The 22,290-nt window shown below is 38.6% G+C and overlaps 1 protein-coding gene across 2 annotated transcripts in view; it reads right to left on the minus strand.

Annotated features, from left to right (window-relative positions):
- The window catches only part of LOC122124680 (contactin-associated protein-like 3), a 110,290-nt gene that overhangs the window by 34,745 nt on the left and 53,255 nt on the right, over positions 1 to 22,290 (minus strand). For both annotated transcript variants that reach the window (XM_042699378.1, XM_042699377.1), the window contains exons 4-9: positions 21,436 to 21,620; positions 20,008 to 20,151; positions 17,312 to 17,573; positions 9,128 to 9,271; positions 5,960 to 6,131; positions 2,958 to 3,064 (exon numbers count right to left, since the gene is read on the minus strand). In XM_042699378.1, coding sequence (XP_042555312.1) covers positions 2,958 to 3,064; positions 5,960 to 6,131; positions 9,128 to 9,271; positions 17,312 to 17,573; positions 20,008 to 20,151; positions 21,436 to 21,620 — 1,014 coding nt within the window. The remainder of the gene's footprint in view (positions 1 to 2,957; positions 3,065 to 5,959; positions 6,132 to 9,127; positions 9,272 to 17,311; positions 17,574 to 20,007; positions 20,152 to 21,435; positions 21,621 to 22,290) is intronic.

The raw sequence follows: 22,290 nt of genomic DNA on the forward strand, positions 1-22,290 counted from the left end.
CTTTATTCTCTCAATAATAACTGAGCATCCAGTGAAGTTTCATCTTTTTAAACCTACCTACGTCATCTTGTAATACACAACATGCACGCTGGAATTTTTTTTTTAATAATGCAGTAATCACATCGTTTTCTTACTTAAAAACAATCTACAAATGAACATTCTAAAGACATAATTTAGAAGCCAGTAACTTCTCTTCATTAAAATATAGTGAAAACTGATTTCTAAAAGTGACTTCCTCAGGTATTTTGCAAATGACAAATCAGGATAATTCAAATTCAAAACAAGAAGAGGAAAGATTTTGAGGAGCAATGTCCCTATATAATGTTAATTTATTCTGACATAATTGAATATTTTCATTTGTGCAAGTAAATGTTTTGCCAGGATATGGAATTATCACCTGCAGATAATGAACATGGTTAATCTTCAGCATAAATTTAAAAGAAAGATCAGCTTACAGGGAAGAACCCATTTGGAAAAGCTGAAAGATGCTAATGACTCCTAGGAGAAGCTACATGCCAGATGGTAAGTGTGGTGGATCTGCTCGTTATGTAAGAAGCAACTTAGAAAATGCTTTTGCTGGGTCCCGTGAATTAATTCAAAGTCTCCCAACTTTCTATCTGTGCCCTTTGATTTGACCTATTCTGTGCAACAGTCAGCCTGGTAAACACCAGGCCCTCCAAAAACGACTAGATTCACAAACAAGCAATCTTATGTGGAAGGCAAGTCTTCAAACAAGCAGTGTCTTCTTATCATCTTAAAGAAAACAGGGTCAAACTCAAAACCACCTGGCTTCTGGTCATGTTCCAGTAACAAAGTGATAACTTCTCCAGTATTCCTCCCGGGAAAAGAAAAGACTTTGCTAATGGTCAATCAATCCATACCTTTAACTTAGTACCCTTTCCTCACTCCCTATTTAACCTGAAGCTGGTGTTTGAACCCCTGAAGATGTTCTGAAGTGCTATCTCCCATAAATCTCCTTTCTCTGCCCTTCATCATATTTCCTTATTTGGCATATGCGGGGCAGGGAGTGGTCAGGCTTAATATTGGACTCTCAGATTTTTGGAACTGGGGTCTAATTTCAATGGAGTCCTAAAGTTCAAAGGTGCCTTTCAACAGCCAGTGTTGGCATCTGCACAGGCAAGGCTGGGCAAATAGAAGGAAGAAATGAAATCTAAGAAAAAATGGATCATTATAATGGGAAGAAAAAGGAAATAGATATATGCCTTTGTAATAAGGACATTTTATATTGAATCGCCCTTGTATATATCCATAAATATTAATTGAAAAATGTTTCCAAATACTTAAAAGCACATCAAGGGGAAAAAAATCAAAGAGGAACACCATGGTTCAGTGTATTTTAAAATAAGACCACTGGGTCTCAGAGATATCTGTAGCTGAGCAATCGAATGAGGCTGCACATGTGTACTCACGCTGCCATGTGTGTTGACCTTTGAACCCTTTTTAAGCTCTGCTGACCTGTTCAATCAACCCTTCTCCAAACCACCCAGAGACTGAACTGCACCAAATCCCTTAACTCTGTGTGTGTGTGTGTGTGTGTGTGTGTGTGTGTGTGTGTGTGTGTGTGTGTGTGTGTGTGTGTGTGTGTGTGTGTGTGGTGTGTGTGCCCATCCTGGAGCTTGAGCTCTGAGTCTGGGTAGTGCCCTGAGCATTTTTTGGTCAAGGCTAGGACTCTATCACGTAAACCACAGCTCCACTTCCAGCTTTTCTTGGTGATTCATTGGAAATAAGAGTCTCATGGACTTTTCTGTCTAGGCTGGCTTCAGATCTCAGCCTTCTGAGTAACTAGGATTACTTTAACCAGCATCGATAACAATTCCTACTAACAAGTGGTGGAATTTCTAATCCCCTTTGGTTTGAATCTACACAGGCTGCTGTCAAAACTTCAGAATACATTTTCAAGATAGCTAGAATCTGTGTCTTCCCAGACTGTAATCCTAATTAGCCCCAAATAAATGTAAATTCCTTTGTTGTTGATAAGGTTGGCTTTATTCTTGACTGATAGGAAAGCCCAAAGGAGGAACATGAATGGTGTTAAGTAGAATGGAAAAAGGAAATTGGTAGGCAAGGTAAAATAAGCACAGTTGAATAATATCTAGTACAGAATAAAAAACAAAATGAAAACAAAGATGTGTGGTGTAACCTTGTATTTCTCTGCTGTACTTTTAGATCTAAGAAGCCATTCTACAGGAGAAAGGTAGAAAAACATTCATTTGCCAGTTTTTCAAGTTCAAATGTAATAAAATTAAAGATGGAAATAAAAAAAAAACACTGGATGGGTATATCACCTGATAAAATTCTAGAAGAGGTACTTAAGATCTCTTATAACTGTGGTTTTCTTTGTTGGAGATAATAAATAATTGTAAGGAAATGATGACAGAAGCATGCATTTTTCTGAGTACTTAAAAACATGGGACCCCTTCAACACTTTTGTATTAAATGAGGCTGGGCTTAAGGGTGCAGAGATGAGTGGAAAAGCACTGTCTAGCATGTGCAAGGTCCAGGGTTCAATTCTCAACGCTGTAAAATAGGCTCCTTAGACAGACAGACAGATAAGTTAGATTAGATAGATAGATAGATAGATAGATAGATAGATAGATAGATAGATAGATAGATATGGTGGATGGGTGGGTAGATGGATGGATGGATGGATGGATGGATGGATGGATGGATGGATGGATGGATGGATGGATGGATGGATAGACGGATGGATGGATGGATGGATGGATAGATGGATGGATGGATGGATGGATGGATGGATGGATGGATGGATGGATGGATGGATGGATGGATGGATGGGTGGATGGATGGGTGGATGGATGAATGGGTTATAAACCAGAAATACCTGGATGCTAAAACATCCTGATGTGTCTGCCTGATTGCAAATATACAGATACAAATAAAATCACTAAACTGAGGACAATGGGGATGGTGCTTACAGGAATGGCAGGTGGCTCCGGTGTAACCTGTGTCCTCACAGTCACAGGAGAAGGTGTCCCACGATTGGGAGCATTCACCCCCATGCTCACAGTAGCTGGGCAAACACCTACCAGAGAACAAACACAACTGTCATCCTTGGCCGGTCATCAGAAAACCAGTGACTTCCCTGGGAAAATTAGGTTAATTTAAAATTTAAAAAAAATTCCCCGTGATGGCTGATGAGTCTGCCAGGGTGGTTTCCTGATTATGATACATTTCGCGTAAGTACATATATCGGCGTGTGACTACTATGGATGTGTGATAGTAGAGTTTTCAATACATCTTAATTCTTGTTCTTTTTTATCCAGAATGACAAAATAGCTTGATATGTGGTTTAGCAAAATTGATTTGATGCATAAAATTATAAAAGTTGCTAGTCTCGGTAAGTATTTGTGGACATTTTTTTAAAGAAAGAAGGGGAGGCAGGGAAGAAAATAAAAACATTACATGGTAACAAAGCCCCAACCACTTTGAAGAACATTTAATTTAGGTCAGCTTGTTGCTGTCTTTTAGATGTGAAATGAGAGATTAGTTAATGGAAAACTTGGTCTTTATTAAGTTGTAAGTTCTACCCAAACCTCTCTAGAGAATTGGTGCAATCTCTATCAAAATCTCAACGGCATTTTTGGTTGTTGTGCTTCAAAAATAAGGAGAAAAATCCCATCCTTGGGACACCAGACAGCCAAAATGGTCACAGAAGAAGAGGAGGAGGAGGAGGAGGAGGGGGGAGAGGGAGCAACAACAACAAAGTTGGAAGAGTCACAGTTTAGAATTTTCTCTGGCTTCCTCCCACCCCCAATTATTAAACTATGGTGGTCTTCCAGCCAATCCTGCCTCCAGGATTGTAAGGAAAAGTCAGAGAAGGAAGCCCTGTGTTTAAACTAGCAAGCTTATGACCACAGAGCAGCATCAGAAAGAAGTAGAGACTTCCAGAGACCTGGTTAAATACCATCACGCTATTTATCTCACAGCCATGAGGTTGTGATCTCTGCCTCTGCCCCGCTTCTTCCCCTAGGTGATAATATCACTAAAGAATGTATTTGATGTTGGTGTAATTTGTGGAGAGGAAGGAAAAAAAACAAATGGTTTAAATAAGGATACAGGTGGACCCATTGCAACAATGAGACGTACAAGACGTTACGTCAAAAAACATAATGTCTGGGGGAGGGGGGTTAGGAAGGGATGGAAGGGGAAACAAAGGAGGAGGCAACAATGCTTGATAAGAAATGTACTCATTACCTTGCCCATGTAATTGTAACCCTTCTGTACGGTATTTTCACAATAAAAATTTTTTAAAAAAAAGAAGAAGAAGGAGGAGGAGGGAAGGGAAGGGAAAGAAAGGGAAAGGAAGGGAATGGAAGGGAATGGAAGTGGCCTAAAAGCCACTTACTTTCCAGGATGTAGGTGCAGGACATGGAGGAAAGGCTGAAAGGGGAAATGGCCAGAAGGGCAGAGAGGAGCTGGGAGGATGTTAAATGAGGCCACTTGGTTTTAATTGGAGGTCTGAGACCAGATCTGGGATATGAAGGCTGATAGGAGGTTTATATTTGTCCCTCTGGCAATCCTTTTTTTCTTGTTTTTTTTTTTTAATTGTCAAGATGATGTGCAGAGGGGTTACAGTTACAGAAGTAAAGTAATAAGTATATTTCTTGTCAAACTTGTTACCACTTCCCTCATTTTTCTCCTACTTTACCTCCCCCGGCCCCCAGCAATCCTTGGAGAGAAGAATCTAAGGGGTTGGGGAAAAAAAAATCACAACATCCTTTGGCCTACTCATAACCCCAACATCCAAGCATTCTAGCACCCCAACATGCACCACATACTTAAGGTCAAACTTGGACTAATTATACAAAGTTAATGAATGGGAGCTTAATCTTATTTAGAGACGAGTAGATATAGGCAATCACAGCCACAGCTTGTTCAAATGAGGGTTAAGATATGGTAAAGTATGTGTGAAAGGAGACCTTTAGAAATGAATAAAAACAAGTGGGAAACTGGTGTGTGTGGGGGGGGGGTGGAATTTTCATGGTTTTCTTGGCTATCTCCTTCTTCATAACACAGTGGGCAATTTTGAGATCATACCTGACTTAAAGATTCCACAAATTTTGAATTGATAACAAAAAAAAAAACAACCTTGAAGTTTGATATCAACAGGGAGAATGTCATTTTGCTTAAAAAATATTTGAAATAAGAACTATTTAAAAACAAGCAAGGTATATCAACAGGTATATAATAGTGGATTTTTCCCCAACTAAATGTAACATTATTTGTGAAAAAATTGATATGGAATTCAAACTAAAGGCATGCAGCATAAAGAAGAGCCACGCAGAGGGAAAGCAAGCGTGAGATCCAGTTGTGAGAAAATGGCGACCTTTCTGTCCTAGGTGGCAGAAGAGTCCCGATAGTAATAAAGCATAGAGCCCCATTTTCAACTGTAACTCATGGAATCTAGGCCAAACATAGATAAAACAAGGATTTTTTTTGTCACAGTAAGATTCTAAGAGTCTGATGTCAGACATGATTTGGAAGTTAAAAACCTATCCAAACATAAACCAGCAACTATTTTGTTCATGTTGAAGTTTCAATTAAAAAGAATACTTTTGCCAGGCACCAGTGGCTCACGCCTATAATCCTATCTATTCAGGATAATTGTTTCCTCTCTAGAAGAGGTGGCATTTTGGTGGCTGATGCTATAACAAAAAGACTGGCAACTTGTTCCATTCTTCTATACTCAGAATATTACTTCACTGCCAGCCATGGCTACAAAAGCTTAGCTGGATAACTCACCAAGTTAAGTGAAAATGTATAAGGTATTTTATACTATCATTTAAAAAAATAAACCATGGTGAATATGTCTGCCTGTTTTCTAATCCTCACAAAGATAATAGAAAATGAGAGGGGGAATTTTTTTTTTCCCCACTTGGAAACCAAGCATGCTTACATGACCCAGGATGGCTCTTACCTGTCGGTGATGCCACATGAGTCTATCTGGAGGTCGTTAAAACTCCCCAGCGCCCCCTGCTGTACCAAGATGGGATCCACCGCTTTGTCACCAATGGAGATGAACCTCAGGCAGCCCTGAAATCCTCCCAGGAGATTTTCACATCCATAGCCAGAGCTGTTGTGGGGACAGCCTGAAGAGAGAAACACAGGGACAAGGGAAAATCAACACCCCTCATGAACCTATTTCACAGCTCTTGCTATGAGACCTTTCTTCCCTTTGTGTACGGATTCTTGAGGAATGAATGCATGAGGCAATGGGTTGATCTCTCTCTAGTAAAAGCAGTAAGGATACAAGTGAGAGCTGATGAAATGCAAGCTACTGCCTGGAACCCAGGATTTTTTTAAAAAGTAAGATGAAATTAAGATTTTAAATTCCTATAATATGAATGATTGCATAGCTGGTGAAGTTTGTTTCCTTTTTAAAATCTCACCTAAGACATAACTGCCCTGTAGCTTCATGCTTATAATGTAGACACAAAACTAAAATATAATGTCCCTCTTATCCCATATTTCATTTAGGAGAAGCTTGGAAAATATTACTTTTAAAATGTAGTTGGAGATTTTCAGGTATCGAAAACTATGGTAAATAGATATTTTGTAGGAGTGTGTATTTGAGCATACTTTAAAACCTTCTTATATTGACTGAATAGAAATATCTTAGATTTGGGAGTTTGCTGGTACCAAACCTTGAACTCAGGGCTTTGTGCTCACAGCTTTTTCACTCAATGTTCGGACTCTCCTGCTTGAACAGCACCTCTATTTCAGGCTTTTTGCTGGTTAATTGGAGATAAGAGTCTTTTGGATTTGTCTGACCAGGCTAGCTTTGAACTGAGATTCTCAGATCTCAGCGTCCTGATTAGCTAATATTACTAGCTAATATATTAGCTAGTATGAGTCACCAGCATCAGGCAGATTTTTTTTTTAATAGTAATTTTTGTATTTCGTACTTCAGTCAAACATATAACCAAATACTATAGGATAGTGTTGACAACATAAAAAGTCGCCAGTTACCAAGGGACATGCTGATAAATGAAAAAACAGCAGAATAGACTATTCTAGAAATAAAAAAACCCAGATATATAATTATTTCGAATATTAGAAATTAAGTAGAGGCACTGGTGGCTTACACCTGTAATCCTAGCTACTCAGGAAGCTAAAATCTGAGGATTGTGGTTTGAAGCCAGCCCGAGCAGGAAAGTCTGAGAGACCCTAATCTCCAATTAATTCCCAGAAAACTGGGAGTGGCACCAACAGAAAAGAAAGGAAGGAAGGATGGAAGGAAGAAATTAAGTACAGCTGAAGGCCTTATCCCACCTACATTACAAATAGCAAGGTTTATGATATTCTTGTGTGGTCTTTTTTAGAATAGAAATAATGTTTAAGAAGTATAGGCAAAGCTGAACTCACAACTTGTGCTCCTGGCTTCTAAAAAGGTAGAGATTAGGAGGATAGCAGGTGGAGGCCAGTCTTTATAAAAAGTTCTTAAGACAGGCTGGGAAGGTGGCTCAGTGGTAGAGCGCTTGCCTTGCATGCATGAGGCCCTGGGTTCAATTCCTCAGCACCACATAAGCAGAAAAAAAAAGCCAGAAGTGGTGCTATGGCTCAAGTGGTAGAGTGCTAGCCTTGAGCTGAAGAGCTGAGGGACAGCGCCTAGGCCCAGAGTTCAGGCCCACAAAAGTTCTTAAGACTCCCATCTCAACTTGATGTGCTAACACACATGTGTCAAACCCAACTATTAGGAAAGCATAAATAGGAGGATCATGGTCCAGGCTGGCTTGGGAAAATTCAAGATCCTATCTCAAATTTAACCAGAGCAAAAGGGACTGAAATCATGGTTCAAGTGGTAGAGTAGTGCCTACCTAGCAAGTGTGAGAACCTGAGTTCAAACACCTGTACTACTTTCAAAAATAACATTACAGGTAAGGTCATCACTGCATGACTTTGATCTAGATTAAGCGATCTTATCTCCATATTTAATCCACATACACAAAAAAATAATGACTTGAAGTTTCTTCCACTGCCTATGGAGTTACATCAGATAGCCCAATAACAGAACTTTGATTCATGCATCCCTCAAACAAACCCACTACAGTTAAGGAAAGAGAATGCAATCATTGTAAAATGGCCTTCTGTTTAAAGACAAGTGCAAAGTAAAATCACAAAGCATTTATCTTCATCAAATGCTGCAAATGTCTTCTTTAAAAAGCCAGCTAGTACATGCCTAAGGCTTGGTGGATCATCATAAGGTCTCTGACAGATATTCTTAGAAAATTTTTAAGAAACTTTCAAAATGTATAGCAATTCTTTAATTGAGACTATATAATAGTAAGTTAGAGGCCACAGTATGTCTACTTCTAATCTAAATAAGTATTTAGTGTTAATGTGCAAGGAGCTACTTCCTTTCAGAATATCTTCATGCTAAAGAACACAAAAAATTGAATGAGCTTTCACAATTGAGAAATTTTATTATTTGCTTTAAAAATAATGAATGAATGAGTAAATAAATAAATAAATAAATAAAAAATGGACTAAGTGTGCTTATAAGCCCAATTCCTTGTGAGGTAGAGATAGAAAGATCAACGTTTAAAGCCAGCCTGGACAAAATAGAAAAAAAAAGGAAATAACTTTTCTGAAAATATTTATGTTTTATTGGAAAGAACCAACTCTTTTTGTTTCTAAAGTACAGAAAGAACCAACTTTTTATGTTCCTTCAAAACAGAAAGACATTGATGTAATAGAATATTTTTTGGTGTGGATATTGGGGCTTGAACTCAAGGCCTGGGCACTGTCCATTGTTATTATAATTGTTTCTGTTGTTGTTATTATTTTGCTCAAGGTTGGTGCTCTACCATTTGAGCCCCAGTTCCACTTCTGGCATTTTGCTGGTTCATTGGAGAAAAGACATCTTCAGGTCTGTCCTGCCTACATACTGGCTTGGAACCAGAATCCTCAATTCTTAGCTTCCTAAATTGCTAGGATTACAGGCATGAACTATGAGGTGCTAGCTAAGAAATCAGTTCTTTGTATTGATTCGATGTAAATATGAGGAGAGACCCAGAACACAAGGCAGGGAGGATAAACAAAACTTCCACTGTCGGCCAGTACAAATCCAGTTGCCCTCACTCACCTCCAAAATAGTAGGCATCCCCTGAATGGATGGGCATGGGGGCCAGGGGTTGAACAGCTGAGTGATCATCAACCACCATGCTCAGGTGGCTCCATTTAGCAAACAAAGACACAGAATGCCACTGGCCATCGCTGATCTCCACACCTGGAGGAGACAGAACTAATTACAGACAACTCTGAATCCTGAGCTTCACAAACGATTGACAACAATTTTTCAGATCACTAAGTTAATCAGAGAAAAACAGTATTTATGTGTAGATACCTCACTGAGGGTGATAAAAAGCGCAGCCACCTTTCCTTCCTAAGAAGATTTCCTGTATTATGATAGCAATACATACATCAAAAAGAATGACTTCTTCAATAGAGTCACTCGCATAAATAATATGCTTCAAGGAGCAATCTCCCACGCAAGGAGCAAAAAGCCTTTACCAATGGGACTGGAAAGGCAGTTTAATTCAGAGACAAATTTTACTTGCTTCACAGAAATTTAACAAAGAGCAGTGCTGTCAGAGAACTGGTTGGGGGAGCGGATAGAGCTGAGTGGGAAGTGATCGTGGACGTCTCTGAATGGAGAAGAAAGAGCTCTAGGCTTTCAGTCCACATGGCACACCCCATTCAGGCTTCCTCTGCCTTCACCGTGTGGTTCCTTTACAATGCTGTCAACTGGAGAGAATTCAGAATCATGCAAGATGCTTTTGTCTGACAAATGCTAATTCTTCTGTCTAGGAGACACAGTGGGGTATTCGATTGGTTTTTGAATTGTTTGGTATCTACTAATAAATGAATTTTGCTCTTCTTTATCCACATCTGTAGTACCTTGAATTCTCCCTTGAACTGACCCTAAAAGCTTATTGTTTTATTCATTAATTAATAAGGTATATAAAATCAACTTGTGCTCATGTGTTCTATGAACAAATACATTAGGATTATAGATCATTTTCCCCCTAATCCTGAGGCTTGAACTCAGGGCTTGGGTTCTATCTCTGAGCTTTTTTGTGCTGAAGGCTGGCACTCTACCACTTGAATAACCCACTGCACCACTTCCAGCTTTGTCTGAGAAGTTTACTGGAGATAAGAGTCTCATGGACTTTCCTGCCCAGGCTGGCTTCAAACTATGATCCCCAGATTTTAGCCTCTTGAGTAGCTAGAATTACAGGCTTGAGCCACTAGCTCCAACTTTTAAACATCACTTCTTAACATTTGATTTTAAATACTTACAAAATAGCTGGAAGTATACTTTACCTACAGAAGTACACTATTTTTATGTTTACATTCATATCTGTATTATTCTATTCTCAATATTTATTTTTTAAATAATATAACAGTAAATTATCTTTGATGATAAATTTAAAGATGGAAACACTGAAAGAATCACTGGAAGTATTTTATACTTTCATCTTGCAATATGTCAAAGATGCATACTGATAAATGGGTAAAAATGAAATAATTAGCCTATTAAAAATGAAATTAGTCTATTAAGTAAAATTAGCCTATTAAGTGAAATTAAACATTGTTCCAATTCTTAAAATTAGACCAAGATCAAAACTAATTTCAGAAGTTTAATACCTAGTGATAAACTCTAGATTATAGAAATATTTCTTTTAAATTTAACTTTTTAGATGATGGTCTTAGTAAGTCTGCTAATTATTAAGATTATTCTGCACTTAATTCATTTCTCCTCCCTACGTGCATTTTTGTAAAGTTAATGTCATTAGCATTTCAGATGCAAGTGGTAGTTCTTGCGATTAAAAAAATTAACATTAATAGTTCAGTGTTCCCTCTTAACCTTCGGTGATGTGTGAATCTGGAAGGAAAGTAATTAAGAGTAAGTAATATGTAAGGGCAAAACCGTGTTTTTAAATCAGTCAGAATTACTGAAGCTTTCAGTGTAAAACTAGGCATTGTCTAAATACAATTTCGAGGTATTGTCTGATTCTATGGATCTTAGTGCCTTTCCTGTTCTTTTAGTGTTTATTATTCATTTTATTTTGCCATTCTGTAGGCTGTAGAAAAGCCAAAGTAAGCAAAGAGCTCATATCCCTAGACATGCAAATATGTTTTGTTTGGTGGGGACACATTAATCTTACTACCCAGGCTAAGGAAGAAGCTAGTGTTGCATTACATGTGAGTTCATTGTCACTTCCTTTGTACATATCAGTGATTGCCTGGATTATCCCTTGAAGTTAGCTCTTCAATTAAATTAATGTTAAAAAATTAATATGTTGTTTGTGTCATCGTTTTGTAAAGTCTTAATGCTGTACTCTTAAAATATCTTTTAAAGAGCGAAGTAGCCCTCCGTACAGATTATTTTTAATGTTCATTAGTGATTATCAAAATAACTTTTCCCCTATTAGGTTATAACTTGCCTTTGACTATTGTTTATACTCAGAAAAAAATCGCATACAGTAGAATCCATAGGCATGTTAATCTGATCAACTATCAACTTAATTAAGCAACTGTCCGCAACTTGTACTATTTTAAACATGTTTGCATATGATCTCTTGTCCAAAATAACAGCATTTTAAAAATTCAGAGGCAAAATATCACTCTTGCAAGGCTGTGGTCTAAAGCAAAATGTCAATTTGACTTAACAATTTTTATTATATGTAATTGTTGTTATGCAAACCAGACCTGGAGAGGATATTTTTCTGGTCTTCAAGGCACCCATACTGCATAACTACTGCAGGAAAACATTTAACAGTCCTTGAAATGGACAGCAGAGATTACTAGGTATCTTTTCAATGGAAGAATTCATCTGATTTTGACATGGTTATAAACCTTTATGTCTGACTAGGTGAGTTTGTAACTATGCACCAACAGGAATTAACTTTTTGAAAACAGATGGTGATATGAACTCCATCAAACTTGTCCATACAGGAGGCTGAGATCTGAGGATTGAGGTTCAAAGCCAGCCCGGGCAGGAAAGTCTGTGAATCTCTTATCTCCAGTAAACCACCAGAAAATCGGAAGTGGCACTGTAGCTCAAGTGGTAGAGCGCTAGCCTTGAGCTGAAGAGCTGAGGGACAGTGCTCAGGCCCAGAGTTCAAGCCCCAGGACCGACAAAAAAAAGAAAAAAACAACTTGTCCATAGATACCCAGTCCACACAAAGACTGAGCAACTGATTTCCCTCTGCGTATGGTTATTGACAATTTTTAATAGGAGGATATTTATTTGTAATTTCATTTCATCGTGTTATATGCTTAGCTCTTGGAATTCTTTTCGTAACTGGCTTTACTGGTTATACCAAGATCAAGATGCATTGTACACATTACTTTGCATAAAAATTGTATACATTGCATAAAAAATTGTATACATTGCATAAAAAAGTCAATAAATATCCTAGAAAAGTAAGAAAGGTGAAGGAAGGGGTGGGTGGGGAGGATTGGGGTAGAATGTTGAAAAGGGTGGCATTGATCAAGATGCACTGTATTTTTAAACTTCTTTGTACAACTGCTTAAAGACCATAAAATATTTCTATCCTTTTTTCTCTCATAGGAGAGAGTTAGGTCTAAATTATAAACATATTAGAACACATATACAAGGGCCGTATACATATAGACACAAACAAACTGAACCAAATATGGTTTGTGCAGGGGAGGATTCCAATGGCTCAACCCCATTGAATAACTTACAGTTCAAGAAAAGGAATACCAGGAAGCTGGGACTTACATTGTTGGGGGGGGGGGAAGTCGAGGGGAGGGGAGAGAGATGAATGGAGAGAGGAAGGGTAGGCAAATGCAATTATAACATTAAGTGTACATCGACGAAAATGGAACCAGGTAGGTAACTTGAAGGAATGGGTGGGGTTGGGATAGAGGGGGGAATGATGGAAGGGGTGACATCGATCAAGATCTATTGTGCTCAAACTGATATGTTTCATTGAAACCCCATTTGTGCAATTACCACCCAACAGAAATTCTCCTCAGTGCCAGAGACTCACTCTCTGCTTTTTCTAAGAGCATTTCTTTTGAACACTTGGCAATTGTAAATTCTTTCTCTGCTCCCTATCAGAATGTAAATCTTTTTGAAACTTCATTTTAAAACAACGTTTCAGTTAAAAGAATACCTTGTTACAATTTTCTTTAGCCCCTTTCTAGATTTATAACCCAGAAACATGTTTCTTGAGGTCCTGAGAGATATTACTTTGAAATGTAGGCATCGATAAAGATAGTGCCTGTCTCTGAAGCAGGTTAGCTTAGGTGTTGGCTTGCTGCTTGTCACAGAGAGATGAAGACTTTTAAGGGTTTTGTTTTTTGGTTTGGGGTGTTTTGTTTTGTTTTGTTTTTGAGGAAGACAATGACCTATTATAGACGACTCTCCAATTATCAGGCAAATGGAGGATAGGTTGTAAGCTAGAAATGTCCTGTCCAGTCCTTCTACTTGGAGACAAACTATCTTTTTTCCTGAGGGCATGGATGCACTAGCTATATCTGGCTGGCTACGTGGAAGCATGAGGTTTCTTTCTGCCTTTGTAATCACATTGGAAGTCACCTGAGTCTGCTTGCACTCTTATTCGTTACTATAGCTATTTCATCCTTTTCTTCCTTATGAAAGAAGATGCACTATGTGGGTAGGGGATTTTAATCTTTACTTTACCAGAACTATCCTTTCATTAATGAATGGGTCCAATACAATCTTCCACACAGGTGTGCTTTGCCTACGAATACATGTTGCGATTTTACAGTGTCTTAGGGGAAAATGGAATCTTGGCAGGGAAACAAGAAGATTCTATTATATGTCACTGAACTTTGAAGTTCAGCAAAACAAAACACCAGGAAATGGGTACTTGAAAGGAGTGGGGTGAGGTTAGGGGAAAGGAGCAGACAAGGGGAAAATGCAGAATTCAATATATATCCTACAAAATAAAGAATTCAATGTGAGGGAAGGGGTGGGTAGGGGAGGGATGGGTGAGAATGTTGATCAGGATGCACTGTATTCATAAACTGCTTTAATAAATGTCAATTCCTTTGTATTATTACTTAAAGATAATAAAAATAAGTAAAAGATTAAAAAAATAGATTAGTTCTTCTCTGAATAATTCTGTTTTATCATGCATGATTCACCTGTGATCTGAGGTGGATAGATACAGATTCTAAGATGTGGGCTTGTTGGATTATTCCAGTGGTAATGAAATTATGTCTCACATTGGCAGATTCAATCAACTCAGTGGTTACCAAACGTGCCCATACCATACAGGGAGTACATTCAATCCATTGTGAAATTTGTCTCATGGACTTTTGAGCCCCTAACCTACCAGGAAAAAGCATTTTCCTGACCAAAATACCCAAGTTTCGATAGACATAGCATCATGAAAGGGTTGTATGAAGATGGCCACTGTGTTAAGAACATTAGATTTCTGTCCTAGTGTTCTCCCTGCAAAGAGCTAACTAAGGGTTGCCACTTCAGGCTGAGGCTGAGGAGGTTGTGTGGTTTTCCTCATCAGGAATCCGAGATGAAGCTCTTCTCTGGTATCAAGGGATCTCAGAAAACAACACAGGCTTCAGCAAAAGAACCACAACTCTCAACTAACCAGTGGCTCACGCCTGTAATCCTAGCTACTCAGGAGGCTGAAATTTGAGTATCACAGTTCAAAGCCAGCCTGGGCAGGAAGATCCATGAGATTCTTATCTCCAATTAACCACCAAAAAGTCAGAAGTGAAGCTGTGACTCAAGTAGTAGAAGACTAACTGAACAAAAACCTCGGGACACTGCTCAGGCCATGATTGGAGCCTCAGGACTAGCAAAGCAAGAAAGCAAGAAAGAGAGAGAGCGAGAGAGAGAGAAAGAGAGAGAGAAAGAAAGAGAAAGAGAGAGAAAGAAAGAAAGAAAGAAAGAAAGAAAGAAAGAAAGAAAGAAAGAAGGAAGGAAGGAAGGAAGGAAGGAAGGAAGGAAGGAAGGAAGGAAGGAAGGAAGGAAGGAAGGAAGGAAGAAAGGAAAGAGAGAAGGGACAACCATTTGGAAGGCATTAAGGAAGTTCCTCAAAAGAGTACACATCTGACCCAGCAATCCCTCTTTAGGGCATTTACCCAAACACAAACAAGACCAAACTAAAGCTACCAGTACAACTATACTTATCACAGCATTATTTACCATAGCTAAGATATGGAATCAACCCAGATGCCCCTCAGTAGATGAATGGATCAAGAAAATGTGAAACACACACACACACACACACACACAATGGAATTCTATGCCTCCATCAGAAAGAATGACAACACCCCATTTGTTAGGAAATGGAAAGACTTGGAAAAAAATTCTATTAAGTGAAGTAATCCAGGCCCAAAGAAACATAGGTCCCATGGTTTCCCTTATCTGCAATAACTAGTATATGTCTAGGACAAGCAGAAAAGGTCAAAAGCTATGTACATATGACCATGTAAGATGATGCTAAGCGAAATGAACCCCAAGATAGGGACACAAGAGGAATTACCTTTTTTGCTGTTGTTTTTAATGTATTTATAATGTACTATGTGATATTTTTTGTTTCTTTTGTATATTCTTCCCCCATGATATAACCCATTGTATTTGATTCCAGTGCCATGGATCTTGTTTATATATTTTTCTAATTTAGGGAGAGGAAGGGAAATAACAAAATGCTGAAATAAGGATATAGGTTGACCCATTGTAACAATGTGATGTACAAGACACTATGTTGAAAACAAACTTTACAACTTGGGGGGGGAGGGGAGGGGAAGGAAGGGATTGTAGGGAAAAAACAAAAGGGGAGGTAACAATGCTCTATAGGAAATGTACTCATTACCTTACTCATGTATCTGTAACCCCTCTGTATAGTATCTTTTTTGTACATTTTTTATTGTAAAAATGCTGTACAGAGGGGTTACAGTTATATGAACAAGGTAATGTGTACATTTCCTTTTGAGCATTGTTGCCTCCTCCTTTGTTTTCCCCCTACCATCCTTCCCTCCCACCTCCACAACTAAACCCCTCCCCAACCTCCCTACTCTCCACCCCCACTGAAGTTGTAAAGTTCATTTTCAATATAGTGTTTTGTACATCTCATTGTTACAATGGGTCAACTTGTATCCTTATTTAAGCATTTTGTTTTTTCCCTGCCCTTTCCTGAATTAAAGAAGTGTATATACAAGATGCAGGGCACTGACATCAAATATAGTGAAAATAGGGGTTATACCGTGGGAGAGGAACATACAAAGCAACAAAAATATCACATGGTACACATGGTGCATTATAAATACGTTAGAAAAAATAACAAGAAGGAAAAATCATTTGAGTCCTTATCTTGGGGTTCATTTCACTTAACATCAACTTACCTGACCTTTTCTGCTTGTCTCAGACATATACTAGTCATTGCAAATAAGGGAAACCATGGGACCTATGTTTCTTTGGGCCTGGCTTACTTCACTTAATATAATTTTTTCCAAGTCTTTCCATTGCCTAACAAATGGGGCAATGTCATTCTTTCTGATGGAGGCATAGAATTCCATTATGTATAGACACCACATTTTCTTGATCCATTCATTTACTGAGGGGCCTCTGGGTTGGTTCCATATCTTAGCTATGGTAAATAATGCTGCAATTAACATAGTTGTGCTGGTAGCTTTAGTATGGTCTTGTTTGTGATCATTTGAGTAAATGCCCAACAGTGGGATTGCTGGGTTATAGGGGAGCTCTATGTGTAGTCTTTTGAGGAACCTCCATACTGCTTTCCAAAGTGGTTGAACAAGTTTACATTCCCACCAACAATGCAGTAGGGTTCGCTTCTGTCCACATCCCCTCCAGCATCTGTTGTTATTAGAGTTCTTGATTATAGCCACTCTAACTGGGGTGAGGTGGAATCTCAATGTTTTTTGATTTGCATTTCTTTTCCCTCTGTATAGTATCTTTACAATAAAAAATATATACTAAAAAAAGAAAGGAAGGAAGGAAGGGAGGGAGAGAGGGAGGGAGGGAGGGAGAGAGGGAATGGGAGGAAGAGAAAAAAGAACAGCATGCAGCTGTTTCTTAATTTCTTGTATAGAATCATTTGGGATCAAAAGATCCCTATCATGATGATGATTGTGTGTTCCATGTAGTTACAAGCCAAAGGAAAAAGGAGAGGGCAACTTGTTCTTCCAAATGAGAGCAAGTAGCAACTCATTACTTCACTTATTACAAGATGACTCGTGGCCTGGTTGTTGGTACAGTTGATGAAAATAGGTGTTTTACCTGCTGTGATGTTCCTCAAAGATTGGCCCATCTGTGAGAGACTCAGTGTGAGTTTTCCATCCTTAAGAAACAGGATAAAACTTCCTGACCCACGCCAAAGTTCACCAGAAAGCAACTGTCCTACTTTGTTCCATGTTCGAAACTGAAAAGTGACCGATACGTTGTCCTTCCCAGAACTGCCCGGCAGAGACAAATAGCTCCTGGAGCTCAGAAAAGTCATGGGGACAGTCTGTGGTTGTGGACACAAGAAGGAGACATTTCCCTATAAATAAAACAAAAGGGCAACATTGAGAGACCTTCCAATGAATGGGGCTCCTCTCTAATTAAAGGCATATTGGCAAAAATATACATAAGCTTTCTCTCATTAGAGTTTTATGAATTAGACTACATGACAATGCTTAATGTTATGTCTTTTATCTTTTCTCCTAATGTAAATATTATCATCCATAGGCAAATCTATGGTGTGTATGCATGTATACATGTGTGTGTGCATGTGTGTGTGTAATTCTCTACCTTAATATTTCTCTATACTAGCAAATAACACTTACTATACTACAGTTGAGTAGGAGTTAGTGCTATGGCAGTTAATTTCCAGGTCCTCTGTTAGGCCTGAGGTTATAAACAATTAACAGATAGTTCCATACTGTTTAATATTTAGATCTTCCTAAAGGTCATTCCTGAAAATCAGTTTCATGCCAACTTATTTTGATCATTTCTCTCAATTTAATGAGTTGGTTATTTATTGATGTATGTATTTATTTGGTACGGGTGGTTGAACTCATGGTCTCACCCTTGCTGGGCAGACACTCTGCCACTTGAACCACGCTCCTAGTCCTTTTCACCTAGAGCTTGGTTTTGGTAGGGTCTCGTGCTTTTACAAACTGTGCTCTCCTTGAACTACCTCTACCTCTGGGATAGCTGCAGTAGCACATGCCCACCACTAAACCCAGTCTAATTTGTGAGATTAGGATCTGGTTAACTCGTGCCAAGTCCAGTTCAGTTTCTTCTCGGAAGGAAACTTTAGATAGCAGATCGATCCATTTATCCCCTTCCTTTTGATTTATTTTTAATCTTGTCCAAGGTACCATCTCTCGGTGGAGCCTTTTTATCCCTCTTCCCTTTGGTGTTTCTCTGTTCATGAATCTTCATGACATTTTTCATTCGTTTTTATCCTAGCACAGGGCTGTTCAAAGAAGGCTTCAGAGCTATCATTTTTTTTCTTTTGTTTGTTTGTTTGTGAGTGTGTTTTTATTTACATAACCTTCTTGGAATAGGGGACTCATGGCTAGTCTTCCCCTCTATCACATGCTAACCTGAGTGATATATATTCATTTTGTAGCCTGTGCATCAAGAGCTAAAGAGGTGTGGTGTGTGTGTGTGTGTGTGTGTGTGTGTGTGTGTGTGTGTTTGTGTGTGTGTGTGTGTGTGTGTGTGCGCGCGCGCGTGCGCACACTCAGTGCTTGCACTCAGAGCCTTGGGCTTTGTTCCATTCAAGGCAAGTGATATACAATTTGAACCACAGTTCCACTTATGGCTTCTGATTGGTTAGCTGGAGAGAAAAGTCTCACAGATCTGTCTGCCCAGTCTGGCTTCGAACTGAGATCCTCCTCCACTTCCTGAGTAGTTAGGATTGGGTGTTAGTCACCAGCACACAACCTGGAGCTGAAGAGAGCTCCTCCAGGTGTGGGCAATATAATCAAGGCCTCCAATCCTTGCAGCACAAAAATGAGAAGCAATATTTTTCAAAACAACACAAATGAATATTCCTACAATGGTCTCTGAGATTTACTGACAGGCAATATGAATTTACCTGTTACCCAAAACTCAGATCGTTTTGTTTTCTTTTTAATGGAAAGAAGTTAATTAACTACTGGGAAACATTTACCATTGAGTAGGGAATCGCTCATTAGGGATTTTTATTGCCAAACAATTGATCTCCTGAGACTAATAATACCCCAAACACACAAGGTATATGAATTTTTATTTCAATATAAAAGTAAGATGTTCATTTTACTTCATATTAAATAACCATGCGCCAGGAAATATATTTACTTTTTAACTTCATGTGCATAATAAAATTGTGGTATTACATAGAAGCTGTTTAAAAGTATGCGTCGAGCTTTACTCCAGTGGTGAGTGTAGAGGCTCACACCTGTAATCCTACGCAATCAGTAGGCCGAGATCTAAGATCTGATATCAGTTCAAAGCCTGCCTGAGCAGGAAAGTCTGTGAGACTCTTTATCTCCAGCAAACTACCAAAAAGGCAGAAGTAGAGCTATAGTTCAAGTGGTAGAATGTTAGCCTTGAGTGACAATAGCTCAAGGACAGCACCCAGGTCCTGAGTTCAAACCCCAGAACCCGTATGAGGCCGGGCGCTGGTGGCTCACGCCTGTAATCCTAGCTACTCAGGAGACTGAGATCTGAGGATTGCGGTTCAAAGCCAGCCTGGGCAGGAGAGACCATGAGACTATCTCCAATAAACCACCAGAAAACCGGAAGTGAGGCTGTAGCTCAAGTGGTAGAGTGCTCGCCTTGAGCTGAAGAGCTGAGGGACAGCGCCCAGGCCCAGAGTTCAAGTCCCATGACCGACAAAAAAAAAAAATATGAGTTGATTTTTAAAAAAATATTATGACAAATGGAGGCCTAAAAGCAATAAAAGTAAAACAAAAAACTTATTTTTCTTGCTCTTTCCTTACCATAACGAGGATTTGTGGCTTGTGCTTCTTGGCTAACTCAATTATATCCACTCCATTATAATAAAGATTTTCCAAACATCCATGAAACATTTTATGTGAGAAATTCAGTAGTCCTCCAGGTACTGGAATTCCTCCAAAGCTGATCTTTGAGAGAAAAATGACATAAAGAAAAATAACATTTTTAGTGATATTTAAGTGAAATGATCCCTTTAAAAGATGTCTAACAGGTATTAAATTAATGGTCACAAATCCAGCAGCATCATTTTTTGTTTCTGTCTTGTTTGTTTTAAATGAAACGTTCGGTTATCATAACATTATTCGATGGCTTGATTCCTGACTTGGTGTACAGACTTCGGAAAAAGGGTCAATAAACTTGTTTTTGAAAAGATTACATAGTAAACAGTTTAAGACTACATAGGACATATTTTAGTTACTTGGTCTCTCAGGTATTTCTCAACTAAGCCATTTTAAGGAAGTAGTCATGGGGCTCATTTTTAGAAACTTGTTATGTGTTCTAAGAAAAAAAATCAAAAATGTCAGGCACCAGTGGCTTATCCCTGCAATCTAGCGATGCAAGAAATTGAGATCTGAGAATAGTCTTCAAAGCCAGTAAGGGCAGGGAAGCCTATGAGATTCTTATTTCCAATTAACCACTAAAAATCTAGAAGTGGATCTGTGGCTCAAGTGGTAGAATTCCAGCCTTGAGAGAGGAAAAAAATCCTTTTATGTAAGGAATAAGCTTATGTTTTGGCATTATATGGTGAACTTAAGGTAATAAAATTGTGGATATTCTGGGGTAGCACTGAGCTCCTCTGCATATTATGTGTCACAATCAATTACATTACATAAATTACCCCAGTTTTTCCTGATCCTCACACATTTGATATTGTCCTATGAAGAACTTCCAGAATTGTGTGCTTTGAGACATATTGGTAATGCATTTGCTAAAAACCACTTAAGAAAGTTAATGTGTAGTTAACATGGGTTCATTTGACCGTCTTGCTATTTAATGAATTTATGGATATATACGATGCAAACTCTTCCAAGAGATCTCATATAATGTTGTGTTCACTGTGCTCATACCATACAAAATTCCACCCTCAGGAATCTGTTATAGCCTAACAACAAATGTAATATACTAGATACAATTCAAAAGGAATCTATTGAACATCATTTTGTGTCTTTAGATCACTTCATTTGCAGAAAAATCTCCTTAACCTTACATCACACTAGGCCTGGATACATGCCTCTCATGCTAAGAGAATGATCCATCATCATAAAGTAATCAATTGGGACTTATTTAAAGGAGTACCCTGTTCACTGGGGCCTGAATTCTATATCAACCACCAGAGGTCTGAATTGCTATGCATTTCTCCATAGAACTGGGTTCTGGTTACAGGCCATTGAAATTATACATTGTGTAATAACCTCAAAGTGAAGATCTAAGGAAGTACGTTCCCCCTTTGCACGGAAGTGATGCGCGTGCTTGTCCAAGGTGAAGTTGACGTGGGTGTTGAAGAACTCCAGGCGGACAGAGTGCCAGTGCTGATCATCCAGCAGGCTGCCCAAGGTGAGGGTCGTGGGAGCTTTAGTAGAGGACAGGTTTGCAATGCCTTCAAAGAGAACAACCACCACACCCAGTTAGCTCCGCTCTAAATCATGGGTTCCCTTTGTGAGATGAGCATTGAAATTTATATTTCAGTCTTCCCTCACCTATAGATGGTCAGACTTCCTCTTGTACACAAAGTGTACTTCTTTTATGGTTTCTTATTACAATTCATTTCTATTCAATGTTGAAATTGCTTTTTTCACTTAGTTTATTTCTATTGCTTTTAAAACATTTTTTCTTTTAAAAATTAATTAACTGATTAGTTAATTTTAGTGTTAATGTAAAGGTGATGTATAGAGGGATTACAGTTTCTTAAGTCAGGTAATGAGTACATTTCTTTTGTTTAATTTATTTGGTTTTTGATTATGTGGCACGAAGGAATGGAATTCAGGGCCTCATGCATGCTAGGCAGGCCTCTACTACTAAGTCATGTTCTCGGCATTATTTTTTTTGCTACTGATACTGAGGCTTGACCTCAGAGCCTGTCTCTTAACTCATTAGCTTTTCTATTCAAGGCTAGTGCTCCACCACTTGAACCACAGCCCAATTTCTGGCTTTTTGGTGGTTAAATGCAGATAACAGTCTCACAAACTTTCCTGCCCTCGCTGGCTTCAAATCTCAGTTCTCCAATCTCAGCCTCCCTGATTAGGAAACAGTAGTACCTGGTTGAACAT

The sequence above is a fragment of the Dipodomys spectabilis genome, unplaced genomic scaffold (assembly GCF_019054845.1).
Source record: "Dipodomys spectabilis isolate Male_0828 unplaced genomic scaffold, ASM1905484v1 ptg000241l, whole genome shotgun sequence".
Taxonomy (NCBI): domain Eukaryota; kingdom Metazoa; phylum Chordata; class Mammalia; order Rodentia; family Heteromyidae; genus Dipodomys; species Dipodomys spectabilis.